A 17,021-nucleotide genomic window follows, 5' to 3' on the forward strand; every position below is an offset into this window, starting at 1 on the left:
TAGCCATCACTGACCTTTTTTGATCCCAGAGGCAAATAGATTGGTCATATTTTTGCATTTTGTATTTATAGATCATTTTTTGCAATACTGTATAGTAAAATACTGATTTTATGTTTGTACAATTTAATAGAAATACCACCTACATTGTGTGGGATCATTTCTGTTCTAGTTTGGATGTTATTCATCAGTAATTAAAGGTTCAAGTATTTTACTGTGGGCATAAGTCAACCTCTGGATTTTGGGGGAATTTTTAAGCTTCAAAAGTCGACATGTAAGTCAGTATATATGATAATTACTGTATAGTGTTTTAATTTTATTTTAAGGCATATTTTACTGTACTCTGTATATACTGTTCACTCTTCACAGGTGACCAAGGAACTGTCCGGGGGAACATCACAAGCGTCTTCAACTGTTAGTCCCGTGGCTTCTCCAGATGCTGACGAGGTTGAAGAATTTGAAGAATATCCACTTCCAGACCCCCTGTGTACTGTGTCTGTTACCGCTAAGGTATGACTTACCGTGTTTGTGTTGATTCACTTGTAAGATGATATGTGTGTGTGTGTTTGTGGGGAGATCATGGAATATTCAACAGTGAAGACTTCTTAGGATATTGTAAATAACAGGAAAGTGACAGGAGAGTGCCTAGAAAAACTGTAGAAAGTGACAGGAAACTTCTAAGAAAGAAATCTTCACACACTCACAGTTGATAGTGAGGTAGATAATGTTGTATCTTTATTAGTAATAAAGTTGTAGGTTATCATGTTGTAATTTTATGTCTTATAAATGTACTAATTATTTTTTAAATTATGTCATAAATTACAGGATTCACTTGAACTGACGGTGACCAGAACGTCAATAGAAGTGTTTACGTCAGTGTCTGAAGCATTCTCCGAGGCGTATAATAGGAGTGTGACAGGGGCCAAGGCGCCTCGTGCTCCATACCGCATTGTAAATCGCACTGGGATGCACATCAGTGTGTCCGTCATGCAGTCAGGTTTTCGGGTCAGTTTTGTGAATTAATTTTCTGTTGTATATCATTATCATTTATCACTTTATGGCTGTTTTCCATGCATACTTCCATTCATGAAACAGAGGACTGATGATTTTCACAAACATGTTTTTAGTTTTCTGTACTTATTGTATTTTTCACTTTTGGTGTATTTGCTATATAGTTGACCCTTGATGTACACGGCGGTTATGTTTTTGATAAACACGGAGCAAATAGAAATGTTATACAAAAATACTAAGGGCCAGTGGAAATAAGTGTTAGATTCCAGGCTTACAAGTTCAACTCCCTCACCTCACTCATCCAATAAGTTAATAGAAGCAGACCTCTTATAACAGAGCCTCACTCTAAAGGACACTCTTCAGGAACACATCTTGTCCGCAATAAGAGATGTGCTTGTATACAGTACTGTTAGTGTTTACATAATGTACATGATGTGGTTATGAAAATTTTTGTTAACCACATGTATGACAACCCTTTGCAGACAATTTTTTAATCTATATTGCACAATGTGTTAAACCATCATCCTCATGGGTTAAGCTGATGCAGACTAGTCGTCAATCTTTGTCACTCTGTCGTCAGGTTGCATCAGACGGCGGAGAAAAAGTGGAACAAGTGACGGTGGAGTCAGGGGCTCAAGTTGACCTGTTTGAAATGAAACCACTGACACCCAAACACAAGAGAGTGATGTCACTGGTGGCCGAGTGTCAGACCATCCAGGACCGCAACATTCTTCTTAAGGTACAGTATTGACTGTTAAAACTAACCGAATCATCCATGTCCTTTTGTACCATATTTTTGCCTTTGAAAGAGTTTTAACCTTTTGGACACTTATTTCGTTTCCATGGCCGGATCCCCCAAAAATGCCATTTGCCATGAAAAAATTAATTTGCTCCTATGACTTTTTTTATGACAGATCCCAAGTCTCGAATGTTCGTGTTCCATTCCCGTCGCTCGAGCCGACAAGAGGTTTTTTGAAGTGAATCACATGAAGGGCGGTGAGAAGTGGGGTCTTGTGGCCGGAATAACGGTGGAGAATGGCTGTAAGACCATCACCCTCAGCTCCTGTGTACAGGTGATGAACAGGTGTACAGGGTATCATAGGTCATCCACCACTGTACAGGATGTCAGGGGTCACCCACCATACTGTACAGGGTTTTTCCTAGGTCATCCACCATACTGTACAGGGTTTCTCCTAGGTCATCCACCATACTGTACAGGGTTTTTCATAGGTCACCCACCATACTGTATAGGGTGTGACATAGGTCACCAAGGCTGTCCAATCATATACGCCCGCTCTTTCGTGGCGAGTGGAAAATATTTAGGGCAAGTCCGATTAAAAAATCAATAGACTGTCAGGTGAATGAGAATTTTGCCTTCTGCAAAAGTGAAGGAGACCTCATATATAGAACATATGATTTTGAAAGATGTTATATTGAAATAATTTGTATTGAACAGTTTGCTAATTTACCCCAGTTTCTCTATAGGACTACAGTATTGGTATAATAAAAATATAGTGCTAAAAACAATGTGTGGGAGAATGGATGCATATTGTTTAAGGCTCATCAGCTGACTCACCGAGGCACCATCAATGCACAGTAAAAGATGGTGAATGGACATTTAGTAATCAATATTGTACACTAGCGTTGAATAAAGGTACTAAATTAATGTTGACAAAATATCAGCTGACAGCCCAGGCTTCAACAGTTCAACACATATTCAGGTCAGAAAAATGGTAAGGTTTAAAGGTAAAATAATTCTAAGAGTGGTGATGGTATCCTCTCGGGAAGAGAGCAGAGGACCAGTGTGTATTGCATAACCGTATCAGAGTCAGTCCCTCTCTCACACAAACACATCACCACCACAAGCATGGATCTGTCAGTCATGGAGTATTATATATGCTCCAATAAGACTTACAATGTATACATTTTGTGCAGCGAAGTTTGTTTCCATCACTCCGAGTTTTCAAGATACAGTATTCTCACACATTTTGAAAACTCTTAAAGGCTATGGAGTTTTTTAGATTCAGCAGTCCTGGCTCACCCACCATACTGTACAGGGTGTGTCATGGCTCACCCACCATACTGTACAGGGTGTGTCATGGCTCACCCACCATACTGTACAGGGTGTGTCATGGCTCACCCACCATACTGTACAGGGTGTGTCATGGCTCACCCACCATACTGTACAGGGTGTGTCATGGCTCACCCACCATACATTACAGTACAGAGGACAACATTAACTCGTGGCTCACACATACATCATTACCAGTGTTGTCTGGTGTTTGTGTCAGAGTTAACATATATCAGTACTGTATATAAAACAACTGTGGCAGTTTTTTTCTCATCAGTTTTATGGATATTTGAAATATTATGAAATAGTTATTAATATTATTAACTCTACAGGTGACCAACCATTTGGACGTGACGGTGGACGTTTACTACATGACAGAACGAGGAAATGAGGTGGAGTTTGTGTTGTCACTGGAGCAGGACGAGTGTGCTATGTTGCCCCTACTTGCTGTCTACACCCCTACTGCTGAACTGTTCTTCTCTGTTAAAGGGTGAGTTATTACTTTACTACACAAGAAGTACTGTACAGTAGATAAATAATGTGTGTTATCTTCAAGGATTATCGTTGGTCATCCTCTCATCAGTTTTGAAATACAAAGCAAAGAAATAAGTTTGGATGCAGAGGTAAAACTTTAAAATAAATAAATTGTAACCTGTTATGTTCCAGACATTCGGTGTGCATCGTACCATTTGTGTGGCGTGTCCTCCAGAACAACCCCGGCCACGTACAAGAGCTGCAGTGTGTACCCAGAGATGTTCATGAGGTGCACGCCATACCCTTCCTTATTGCTGTGAGTAATGGTTCTCTCCCATGCCACCATCTTTCTCTTTGTTATTAGTAATAGTGTACCACCATACCATCCCCTTATTGCTGCTGTGAATAATGGTCGTTACTCATGCCACCATATTTCTTTATTATATTATCAACTTGCGAGCCATTTGGGCATTTGTCTGTTCTATGTTATGATGCTCATTGTCCAGTTAATGATAAAGGTGTACTGTACTTCCATGACTTGTCTTAAGGTTACTAAAACATTGTATCTAAAACATGTAATTTTATAAAGTATTAATTGGCAACAAAATGTAAAAAGTTTGACACAGATTTTAGGAATTATCTTTTAATGTTTCCTCAATTTTTTTATTTTTTATTATTGGAGAATTTTTGTGAATATTACATTAGTTTTTTGTACACAGTTTATGACCTTATCAATTTTGCCTCTACTTGGTGCCTTGTATTGTACTGTATAACAGTCATCACTTGTGATAGTGGACCCAAGACTACTTTGTGTCCTGTGTTGTGTTAACAGGCAACAGGAGATGTGGAACAAATCTTGTGGGAGAACACGAGCCGCCGCACCATGAAGAGTGCGCTGTACAAGGTTCACTTGCGGCCGCCTATGGTGCTACACAACCTCCTGCCAGTGCCCATCTCCCTGGACCCTCCCGGCACCATCGTCTCTTGTGTCATCATGCCTGGCTCATCCCTTCACCTCACCAAGGCTCGACTGGGCTCCATGTATCTGGAACTTAAGGTGACACATTATACTGTACCATGGATGGAATTACAGTTGACACGTTATACCATGTACTGTATCTGGAACTACAGATGGCACATAAGAACATAAGAATGGAGGAAACTGCAGCGGGCCTATTGGCCCATACTGGGCAGTCCCATTTACACCCAACCCCTATTGCTCATATATCCATCCAACCTATGTTTGAAGCTATCCAGTGTATTTGAGTTAATGATGATATTTGGTAACTTGTTCCACTAGTCCACTACTCTGTTTTCAAACCAGTGTTTACCTATTTCGCGCCTAAATCTAAATTTGTCTAATTTAAAACTATTGTTATGAGTTCGCTCTTGGTTGGATAGTTTGAGTACCTTTGTAATGTCCCCTTTGTTTAGCTCGACTTCCATTTATACACCTCTATCATATCGCCCTTCACTCTACGTCTCTCGAGGGAGTGCAAATTAGGATGCTTTAACCTGTCTCTGTACTCAACAAGGTTCCTAATTGCTGGGATTAGTCTTGTCATTCTCCTCTGAATTTTTTCCAAGGATTCTATATCCATTCTGTAATACGGTGACCAGAATTGATCTGTGTAATCCAAGTAAGGTCTCAAAAGCACAAGATATAGTTTTAGGATGACCTCGCTAGTCTTGTAACTAACACTCCTTTGTACATCGTTGTTCATCTGGGATCTGGTTTCCCTGTTTACATCTTCTAAACTGAGTACTTTACATTTGTCCACATTGAATTTCATCTGCCATTTTTCAGACCAATTTCATCTGCCATTTTTCAGACCTAGTATATGTAACTACAAATAACACGTTGTAACTTCCTGTCATGCAGTTAACCCTCTCATGCACGAGATAAGTTTTAAGTTTTCCATTTCCAGTATCTCATCTCTGAGGCCCCCAGGGCAGACGAGACAGCGCACAGTGAATAATTTTTTTGCTTTATCAACTTCCTCCCCCAGACTTGTTTTTACTGGCATAAGCAATATATCTTTGGCTTTGTAACTGATTGCTCTACAACTTAGGTGAAAACAAAAGAAATAATAATACAAGTACAGTATATAGCTTTTTTGTCACTTCTAATAAACATGAGAGAAAAAAATACACACCAATATGTCAACAACTTTTTAGCTCAAAATTGTCTGAGCCAACTTTTTAAGTACTATACCTATATTGTACACTGCTAGAAGCAGAATTTAATGAGCTTTCCAACGCAGTAATCAGATTTCTGATATGACCAAACGTTTTTGAGAAAATAGCAAAAAATTTATTCTGAAATGGGAATTCTTTTTTTTTATTATTATTTTTACCTATGTTTTATATCGATATAAATTATATTGCACCTTGTAACCAGCACTATAATGAAGAGAATGGTACTGATAAAATTCTTGTAACGCTTGATTTTTTATTTTTTTTAATATACACGCTGGAGTGCGTTGACCGCATTGCATGACTCATGGTACGGGTATATAGTATAATGTACGAGAATAACAAATTATAAAAAAAATATACCATACTAACAAATTGTATTATAATATAAAATATGATCATATACTGTATACAGTACTGTATAGGTGGATGGGAATTCAACCACATCGCATGATTGTCATATAGTAAAAGAAAGTAACACAATATCTTATAACAAAATGCAATATAAAATAACAGAAAATATATAATAAAATAAATTCATTCTGTACTGATATAAAATAAGACCATTCTGTACTCACGTCCTTCAGTGAGGTGGAAGACTTCCAGAACTTGTAGATGGACTTTGGGGGAGGAAGTGAGTGAATGAGCCTGAGTAAAATGGATAAGAGAGTGAATAATTGTGTGTGTGGAGTGAGTGGGGATGCAGATGGGTGTGGATGAGTGTGGAGTAGAGAAGGAGAGGGATTTCAATGTAATGTAGCTGATAAGTGGAGTGTGGGAGGTACTTGGTGATCGTGGGAGGCATGTGGTGGGATGGTGGACCACCTGGGTGGTGAGGAAGGGAGGTAGCAGGTGGTATGAGGCTTGAATAATGCAAGAGATATGAAGGAGAAGCTTGGGATGTGGGTTGTGGTGAAGAGAGTGAGGGTGGTACGTTGTTGGTGGTAGAGGGAGTCGCTGGTGGTGTGAGCCGTGTGATAATGTGGATGCAACCGACACAATTTCTTCCTCATATTCAAGACTTTTTTTGTTGTTATCATGATTATTTTCACTACCAGGCTCTTTATTATCACTATCCACTTGATCCTCACTGTCCCTAAACAGGAGTTCTAGAAAATCATCTTCTTTCAGAGACTTTTTTTGAGACATTGTCACTATAACGAGGTTGTATAGCCTGACACTGTAACGGCTTTCGAAAACTAAACACTTTCCCTGTAAATATGAAAAATATTACGTTACACAACCATCACTTCGCTTCTCTAACACTAAAAATAAATTATTTCAGGGAGTAGGGTAAGCACTGAATGACGCATATATGTTCATGGAAAAAGGGGGGGGGGGCAAGTCTCAAGATAAAGGCTTTGTAAAAAGATACTTTTTTTTCATTCGCTTTTTTTAGCAAACATATTTTATTTACATAACAATAAAATAAGCAGATATACAGTAGGTTTAATTTGCAGTTGCATTTTTGGAAACTGTTATAAAAAAAATTATAAAGTATTCATAGAACACAACATTTCCTTATCAAAAAATATACATACATGTAAAAAGAAAACCCATTTTCACTTCTAGGATTGTTGAAAAATTAAGTTCTTGGCAATGGAGTTGATAGAGAGAGAGAGAGAGAGAGAGAGTACTAGCTTACTTGTAAAGGGAGAAAGAGTACTAGCTTACTTGTAAAGAGAGAAAGAGTACAAGCTTACTTGTAAAGGGAGAAAGAGTACAAGCTTACTTGTAAAGAGAGAAAGAGTACAAGCTTACTTGTGAAGAGAGAGAGAGAACAGTACAGTACTAGCATACTTGTGATGAGAGAGAGAAAATGAGAGTACTGTACTAGCTTACTTGTGAAGAGAGAGAGAGAGAGAACATAGTATCAGCTTACTTATGAAGTCCAAAGTCAAGTAATCTGTTCTTATGACCTAATTCATTGATCAACATCATCACAATTCACTTCCGTATCTTTGTGGACAAACAGTTCAAGGGAAGAAGTTGTAAAGGAGTAGTAGTAGTAGTGGTGAGGACATGACCGAGTGCCCCGCTCCCCTATATACATATGCCACTATAAGCACTGTAATCCAGTTGTTGAGGCAGCCCGCATGGAGATAATACTGCGCATTTATTGTTCCAGTCTTCCATTCCTATGGGCCTCGAGAGTTTCCAATTAGTTTATTTGATATAACTTATTTGCTTCTATGATGCATCAAAATTTGATGCAATTCTGTTGAAAACTTAATTTGGCCGAATTTTTTAAAGTTTGGTGACTTGATTTACATCACCGTGAAGTTGGTCTTATCATGAATATGACGTGAATTGCATTATCATGCACAAGAGGGTTAATTACAAGTATTTTTCTACCCAGGTGTGGGTTATTCTACCACACAGTGAGCCAGGATCTGTTTGTACTTCTCAGCTAACTGTATCAGCAACTAACAGTGCCTAGGCTAACTTTATTAACATAACTACTGTACTGATAATTCTTACAACAAATGCTAATATAGGTACCATTGTTATATTTCAGCTGCTGGACTATCAGTCTCGGGACTGGGTCTGTGGTAAGTCCCTGGAGATGAACCCCCCAGAGTTGAGTGTGTGGACATTTGAGTCGCGGGGAGACATCATGGGTGGGCCCCTGCACCTCGACCTTGGTATGCTGGTCGCTAAGTCTGGTGCGAGCTTCTCACTTAGTCTTTACTGCCCCTTCTGGATGGTCAACAAGACGGGACTCATGTTGACGTACAGGGTATGTTGCGCTGCCACGTTACCTCTACTGTACCTTTTGTGATTTACTTGACCTATGTACTGCATTTGTAAGTGTGCATATACTTGTTGCTGTGTATACCGTATGTGTTTGTACAGCCAATCCCAAAAGTATCGTGACCCTAGGGTCCAGTGGAGTAGAAAACAAGCGATAACCTCACAGGCTTTCAAATATCAGTTGGGTTTGGTTGGTCTTCACCCAACGTTTCATGGTCTTTTGGATGCTTTGGGTCTCGATACCTTTTGGATTGGCTGTATATGTATAGTGTCCGTCATTGTGTGTCTTATCCTCTGGGTCAATGTAGTCAGCTTTATCTGAATTTAATATTTGTATAAAATCAATTTTGTTTTCTTGTGTATTTTCTTAAATATTTTACATTATTTCACCCTGGGTATTTTTAAAAAAATTTGCACCTCACAAATAAATTATAAACTTTGATGCAGAAATAATCCCCAAAGAAATTTAATTACATGATTGTGATGAATAATAATGATTTAAGAAGTGTTGTAGATGATAGGCTTATGGTATGCTTAAACCCAACTCTCCCTCCCTCCACCATACAATGTGCAGAAATCTCGTAAAATAGAGCGAACATCATCGACGTCTTCAACAGACTCTCCCAGTAGCCCACTCAAGGTATATACTATGGCTGTTGATCTCTGACTCATATGTTGCACATCGCTCCGCCTCTGCAATAGACATTTTGCAAACATGGCTGCTCTCAATGCACCTCTTAAGTTCGTTTATTATTTTATTTTATTAATTTGCATCGTTGCATTTATAATATTTTCACCATTCATTAGTTGCATGATCTTCATTGTTTAATTAGATTTTATAATTTACAGCAGCATTAATTATTGTGCAAGTAAAATGAAAAACTTAACAGAACTGAGCTGCTCATTAAAACTGTACAGTGACACATGAAGGAAACTCTTGACATAGATGATACATGGAGGAAACTCTTAATGTAGATGACACATGGAGGAAACTCTTAACATAGATGATACATGGAGGAAACTCTTAACATACCCAGTAGATGATACATGGAGGAAACTCTTACATGTGATGGTGGTAATGGTAATCTGATGGTGGTAATGGTGTCAATGGTAGTGCACTGGTGTTAGAGGTGATACATAGTTCACATTCAAAATGACATTAGTGCAGTATTGCCCTAAGAGTGTACCATTGCCTTGAGACTGTACCATTGCCCTGAGACTGTACCATTGCCTTGAGACTGTACCATTGCCCTGAGACTGTACCATTGCCGTGTGAGTGTCCCATTGCCCTGAGACTGTACCATTGCCTTGAGACTGTACCATTGCCCTGAGACTGTACCATTGCCGTGTGAGTGTCCCATTGCCCTGAGACTGTACCATTGCCCTGAGACTGTACCATTGCCGTGTGAGTGTCCCATTGCCCTGAGACTGTACCATTGCCCTGAGACTGTACCATTGCCATGTGAGTGTCCCATTGCCCTGAGACTGTACCATTGCCCTGAGACTGTACCATTGCCCTGAGACTGTACCATTGCCGTGTGAGTGTCCCATTGCCCTGAGACTGTACCATAGTCCTGAGACTTATACCATTGCCCTGCATCCGGCTAATTTGCTCATTACTCACCAGCCTCTCAAACTTACCCACCTGTAACCCAATTCTCTCTCAAAATTACTCACTCAACACAGCTTACTCACAAAAGGACTCACTCAACACAGCTTACTCACAGAAGGTCATTCAACACAGCTTTCTCACAAAAGGACTCACTCAACACAGCTTACTCACAGAAGGACTCATTCAACACAGCTTACTCACAAAAGGACTCATTCAACACAGCTTACAGAAGGACTCATTCAACACAGCTTACTCACAGAAGGACTCATTCAACACAGCTTACTCACAGAAGGACTCATTCAACACAGCTTACTCACAGGAGGGCTCACTCAACACAGCTTATTCACAGGAGGGCTCACTCAACACAGCTTACTCACAGAAGCGCTCACTCAACACAGCTTACTCACAGAAGGACTCGCCCAACACAGCTTACTCACAGAAGACATTCAGCACACAGTTTACTCACAAAACTCACTGATAACAGTTAACTCACAAGGTGCACATTCACAAAATAAATTACAGATTGAAAACTCATAATGTTGTATATGTTATAAATTAACATAAATGTATTGTAAGCATAATAATTAAGCTATTTCTGTATGACGATGTAGTTTATAATACTGTACTCTAGTAGGTGAAACTATGACCAAAATTTGAATCCAGTAGTTTTTGATAATTCACATAGTGTGTTTGATATTAATTTTGTATGTATGATAGATAGTTAGCGTGGTACCTACTTAGTGTGTCGGATACTCTCTTTAGTGCATACGATACTTCACTTAGTGTGTACAGTAATTATATTTTGTCAATTTATCTTACATGTGTTTTTATTATCTATGTATTTATTGTACAGGGTGGCCATAAATTGTCTGACCCATTTTATAACTTACCACTTGTGTACAGGCTTCCCTCTGTGCTGAATAAAATCATCTGGCATTAACCAAATTAGATATTAAAAGTGGCATCCCTGTAGTGAAGGGGTTAACCTCAAAAGCATTATAGATAAAACTCTCCAGTTTTATTATACTTGACAAAGAATTCATAAGTTTTTTCTTGGCATAATTGACTTTCATGTGTGTCTTGTGTTCTGTCCTTAGTATTGTTGAGGTTATTAAGTTTTGTTGTGGGATATAATTTATGAACACCCGGTTGGTCTCTCTTAATGGATGGTTTTATGTTTGATATTTATACTGTAGTTTAATTCGTTACCTTTAACCCTTAACCGGCGGCTGAGGATCCCCTAATGCCCCCGTATATGTGAAGAAATGATATGCAATGAATATAAGAATATGAAATTTACATTGATGGTGGCCACCGTCCCTACAGCTAACTTCTTCTGATGATGGCCACTGTTTAAGGGTTGAGATTAGTCCCATTTATGCATGAAATACTGCCCTTTTAGTTTTTATTCTAAGAATCAAAATGTAAATTATTGTTTATGATATTATTATGAATCATATTTAAGTGTAAGAGGCTTCAGGAATGATTGACAGACAGACAGACATCTTGGGAATGTAGAGGATGTAAAGGTAAGAGCAGAGGAAGAATGTGGCCTTCAGCACAGATTGTTTATGTGTGACATGTTGTTCAGAAGGTGTAGTATGTTCCAAGAAGGAGAGTGTTAAAGTTGAAGGAACAGAATGTACGAGAAGGATTTTATGCCGAGTTGAGAAACTGGAAACACCTAGTGACCATGAGAGAAGTTGTGTAGTGGGATCTTGAGCCGTAATAAAGGATGTTCTGCTGAGTGCGGTTGACAAGATGTGTGGCTGGACTTAGGGCCCAGCAAGGCATGCAGTAACATGGTGGGGAAATGATGAAGTAGACAGAGTGATAAAGGCAAAAAGAAGATTGTATAAGATCTGGAAGATAAAGGTGTTTCCCTATCTTGGGGTAGACAAAGGTACTCTCATCACTTGGTGTGGACAAAGTACTCTCCTCACTTTGGGTAGACAAATGTACTCTCCTCACTTGGGGTAGACAAAGGTACTCTTCACACTTGGGGTAGACAAAGGTACTCTTCACTAGGTGTGGACAAAGTGCTCTCCTCACTTTGGGTAGACAAATGTACTCTCCCCACTTGGGATGGTAATTGTGATGGAAAATGTCTTCAAAGATTTTAATGGTTTAAGTCTTATTATTTGTTGTCCAGGTGACTATAAAATGAGTATAGTATAGTATAGTACTTTTAGAACTGGCTCATGTAAAGTAACTGCAACAATCAGTATTATGTATTAACATGGGAACCTCTAGACTGCTGCTAACAATTGTAGAATAAGAACTCTAATGATGTAAAGCAACAAGGGCAAACTGCAAGTGACATTTGGTTTTATTGCAGCGTTGGGCATCAGTTGTATCTCTGGCGTCCACAACATCCAGTATTGGTAGGCTGGTGAGTGGTGCTGCTCAATCTATCCTTTATACTTGTGTGTGGTTTTGATGAACTACCATAGCACTCGCCCAACTAGCAATGAATTTTTTAAAATTTTTGATGAACTTCCTTAACACAAGTTTACCAGCTATAGTCTGTTCACTCAAACCTTGTAACTGAGGCCAAGGGTCAGTTTGTACCCAGGCAGCTGATTGGCTGGCAGGACACTGGAAAAGTCACTAGTCTTTAGTACTTAATCTATCATATTTATATTATAATATTTTCAAGGATGATAACTATTTTGTGTTGATCTCTGATAATTTCCACACTTGAGGAAGAAAAATTAGCTTGTGAAACACTCTGGTAACATAAATTACTTGAACAGAATATGACCATGTTGAACATGCAGCCCAGTGGAGGATGTTGCTGAAATTTTTTAACCTTTTTCTTGTTCTCTTCAATATATTTATGTTACCACATTGTTTTACATGCTTATTTTTGCTTCCTCAAATATAGAAATTGTCAGGGATCAACACAGAATAAACTGTAGTGACTTCCTGTGTTCATCTATCAGCCAATCAGCTGCCTGGCTACAAACTGATCCTAGGCCTCAGATGAAAGGTTTGAGTGAACAGACTATAGTACTGGACTGAATTGTCATTATTTTTAATAAACTACCATAATGCCCATTCACCAACTAACGATTAATTTGTATCACTTTTGTGTGTGCGATTACGTTAACTGTGGAACAAGAAAATATACCATACTGTAAAATGGAGAACTGATCATTACATAACACTGCTAATTACAATTGATTGATGGCATTTAGAAATCTTCCCAAATATTAACTCCTCCTGTGTGATAAAGAAGTAGAAATGATAATGTTTCAAGATTTTGTATTTTGCTGCATGGAGGATTTTTGAGCACACTGAGAGCATGAATTGTGTGAATAGTGAGTTATTGAAGGGGAACATGATTGAAGACCTGTTATTAAAATTGTCATCATCATTATTGTCATCATCATCAACATCATTATAATCATCATTACCATAATCATTTAATAAACAAATACAGTACAAGTAATATTCATAAATATGTCATGAAAACATTAACATTATCAGCGGTGACATTTTCTGGCTTTACTTATCGTGTCGTGTCGTCCAATTTCATTATGATTATATGCGAGATATTTTAGGTATATTATTAATGAATTATTTTAGACGAAACATTTGTAGATGAGACATTTTAGAATCATAGTGTCAGATAGTTTTGTAGAGGAGACATTTTAGAATCATATTACCACGAGTTAAAATGTTAGACATACCTATATCCGCCAGCCAGTTTATATTACGTAACGCTGTTGATCTTGTCGTAATAACTAAAAGCTTGTCATTAAAACCCTGACTGATTCACATGTACTTTACTTAGACAAAGAGCAGTTGGTAATTATACCCTGTGTATGGTGTGTGATGCGCGGCTCATATGTCCTATGTGCTGCAGGTTGACTTGTATATGTTCTTTGTTCTAATTGGCCATACTTTACCTAACCTAACCTGATCTTACCTTATCTTTCCTTACCTAACCTGACATGAAGTTAACTTACCTTAACATACCACTCCTAACTTATCTGACCTTACCTTACCACACCTTACTTTACTTTACCTAACTTAACCTAAACTAACCTCACCTTCACTCCACCATAAAGTAACATGTATAAACAGTACTTGTCACGACACAGGGAGACACACCCAACAACATCGTGGTCCATGAGGAAGACAGCTCGGAGGCCATCCTTTTCTCCTTCAAATCAAAGGCATTTTTTGGCAAGAAGAAAGCCACAGTTAAGGTGATGGACGGTGACTGGTCTGAAAAATTCTCCCTGGACGTTGTGGGCAGTTCAGGATCCGTCACTTGTAAGGCGCCCAACAGGAACTATCAGGTAAGGTTATCTGTAAACTTGTATGTTGATTTTACTGAGTAGATATTATTATTATTGTCATTGATACTATTAAATCCCTTAAGTTGTTATGAAGCCACAACCACTTGCTCTTATACGAGGTGCTCCAGGTAATAAGAAAGAAGTTTGAAGAATATAATTGTACAGTATAATAAACACATATTAAGCTGCTTTGTTGGTTGTCTCTTTTCTTGCCTGGATCACCTTATGTTCATTTAAGGGACAGACGGTGTTACAGTACTCAAAAACATGTTTAATGTTTCTCTTCAGCTAGGTGTGGACATCAAGCTGGGAAGTTCTGGCTTGACCAAGATTGTCATTTTCTCGCCCTTCTACAAAATTCTCAACAACGCTCCAATTGACCTGGAAGTTATTGAGGTCGGTGTTCCACAAGCTGAGTGGTTCACAGTCCTGTCTGGTAAGGTTGAGTGGAGTTTAAAGTTAGTGAAGATGTAACTCCTGATGATAAGACAATTAGTTACTTATTACACCTGAAGGTTAAACACCCTAATGCTACTGGGAGGTCAGGTGAGGTTAGCTTGTTAGTGGTTAATCTTTTAGGTGAAGCAACCTAGGGACTAATCTACAGGTACTTGGAAGGTTAGGTGGTTAATCTTCATGTGAAATAAGTTAGGGGGTCTAATCTACAGATAATTTGCTCTCACCAAAATTAAAATGAGTAATTTTAAAGCGAACATCAAATATGAACCCTTAAACCGAGCCATTTTAAACAAAACCATAATATACAATCATACGGTAAATGAGCCATCTGGTTAAACCCAAGCATAATGTAACACAACATGGGATAATATAATATTATCCCCCGGTTAGCAGTAATGTGTTGAATCATCAGGTGAAATAAGCTAAGCACTAATCATCAGGTGAAATAAGCTAGGGCCTAATCATGAGGTGGAAAAGCTGGGGGGGCTAATTTTCAGGTGGTCGGTTGCAGCACCTAAACGCTCGTTACATTGCAGGCGAGTGTATTGGGTGGTGGCCAGTGGGTGAGGGCAGGAAAATCCGAATGCGTGTGAGAGGCACCAAGGATGCCACATCTGGGTTCCCATACGACGGCCCTCTGAGCACACTCCTCTCACTGCCTAACAAAGTGAGTTGAACCATAGTGTCATATGAGTTTGATGGTAAATCCAGTTTTTAAACCTAATTTGTTCTAATTTGTTAACTTTTTTTTCTGCTGGAATGTTTAGAGGTTAATGAGTGTTCATGTGTAGTTGTAACTCCCTTAACCCCTTGAGTACAACAACACAGCCCTTAATTACAATGACAATCCCCAGAGTACTATTTCATTTAATCCACTGTACAGTATTTGAAGGGTTAAGACATTACCGGTATATTCATAGTACTCGAGGGTGAAGACATCTCGGGCGTTAACCGAATGAAATATTAAAAGTGGCATCCCTGTAGTGAAGGAGTTAAAGAAAAAGATATACATGTCCAGTAGTCACTATATGGGAGATGTATTTATCATTCTCATTCACCACAGTATGGAGGAATCCTGGGAGAAGTGAGCATCACAGAAGGTGGCATAGTGATCAAGCTGGACCAGATATTCCAAGGGGCAGCCACGGCTCTCATCATCAACCAGCTGACCAACACAACCATCTCTTTCTGGCAGGACGAACACGAGAGTAACAAGATGTAAGCAATGTACCTGTACCGTATTTCCTGAAATATTAGGCACACTTCTTTGGATGACTCGTACAGATGTATAGAAAAACAATATTTGAAGCAGCAGCAGTTTCCTCATTAGTGCTGAGTATCTCACACTGCCTTTACTGTATCTTACACCACCTTATATCTTAACTTGACTTGACAGTTGCCTTATGGGTTTTGGGGAACAATTGCTAGTGTCATTGAACTGGACGGTTTTGTTCATTTTGTTTGAGGTTTCTTGTGGCTATGGTTGTAAAAACTCACAAAATAATATTACACAGTGAACACATGTAAGCATTGTTCATAGGTATTGATAGCATTTGTTTTGTACTCATCCAAACACTCATTATGGCATGGAAAAATGTATACTGTACTGCACTCATAGAAATACTGTATAGAATATAATATTTATCAAAAATTTTAAAATAAAATACAGTACTGTATTTATTTCACAAAGAATATAACATGCATAATGTTACGACCCAAGGGTAGATCGTTACATAAATACAAATCGCTTACCGGTAAGTCTTTCAAATATATCCGTATTTATTATTATATTCTTAATCCCAAGTTCCCCCAACAAAGGTCAAGTTAACAGGTGAAAACCTAAACAAGTCAATAAAAATATGAACATTATTAACCTATTCCCACCACCACATATATGTACAGTAGCTAAAACAACTATCTGTGTAGGTGGGAGTCGATATGCTCCGAAACTTTACGTGTGACTAGTGACAGCCCTCATATACCAAAATGTATCGTCCATGGTCTCATATTGTTTCCCACAAAGTTTGCACAGATAGTTGTTTTAGCTACTGTACATAAAATAAAATAAATAACAATAATAATACGACAAGGTGTTTGGAAGTGGCCGAGTAAGGACTGAAGGTCCAACAAGATCACA

At 38.6% G+C, this 17,021-nt stretch overlaps 1 protein-coding gene across 4 annotated transcripts in view; it reads left to right on the plus strand.

The window, feature by feature from the left end:
• The window catches only part of LOC121853321 (vacuolar protein sorting-associated protein 13-like), a 93,296-nt gene that overhangs the window by 56,174 nt on the left and 20,101 nt on the right, over positions 1-17,021 (plus strand). For 3 of the 4 annotated variants that reach the window (XM_042347377.1, XM_042347386.1, XM_042347393.1), the window contains 13 exons: positions 367-507; positions 823-1,002; positions 1,589-1,747; positions 1,923-2,081; positions 3,412-3,569; positions 3,746-3,869; positions 4,386-4,610; positions 8,268-8,489; positions 9,078-9,143; positions 14,225-14,425; positions 14,714-14,861; positions 15,421-15,551; positions 15,948-16,102. In XM_042347377.1, coding sequence (XP_042203311.1) covers positions 367-507; positions 823-1,002; positions 1,589-1,747; positions 1,923-2,081; positions 3,412-3,569; positions 3,746-3,869; positions 4,386-4,610; positions 8,268-8,489; positions 9,078-9,143; positions 14,225-14,425; positions 14,714-14,861; positions 15,421-15,551; positions 15,948-16,102 — 2,069 coding nt within the window. The remainder of the gene's footprint in view (positions 1-366; positions 508-822; positions 1,003-1,588; positions 1,748-1,922; positions 2,082-3,411; positions 3,570-3,745; positions 3,870-4,385; positions 4,611-8,267; positions 8,490-9,077; positions 9,144-14,224; positions 14,426-14,713; positions 14,862-15,420; positions 15,552-15,947; positions 16,103-17,021) is intronic. The other variant, XM_042347401.1, reaches the window with a different exon arrangement.

Source organism: Homarus americanus, unplaced genomic scaffold (assembly GCF_018991925.1).
Source record: "Homarus americanus isolate GMGI-L3 unplaced genomic scaffold, GMGI_Hamer_2.0 scaffold50564, whole genome shotgun sequence".
NCBI classification, from domain to species: domain Eukaryota; kingdom Metazoa; phylum Arthropoda; class Malacostraca; order Decapoda; family Nephropidae; genus Homarus; species Homarus americanus.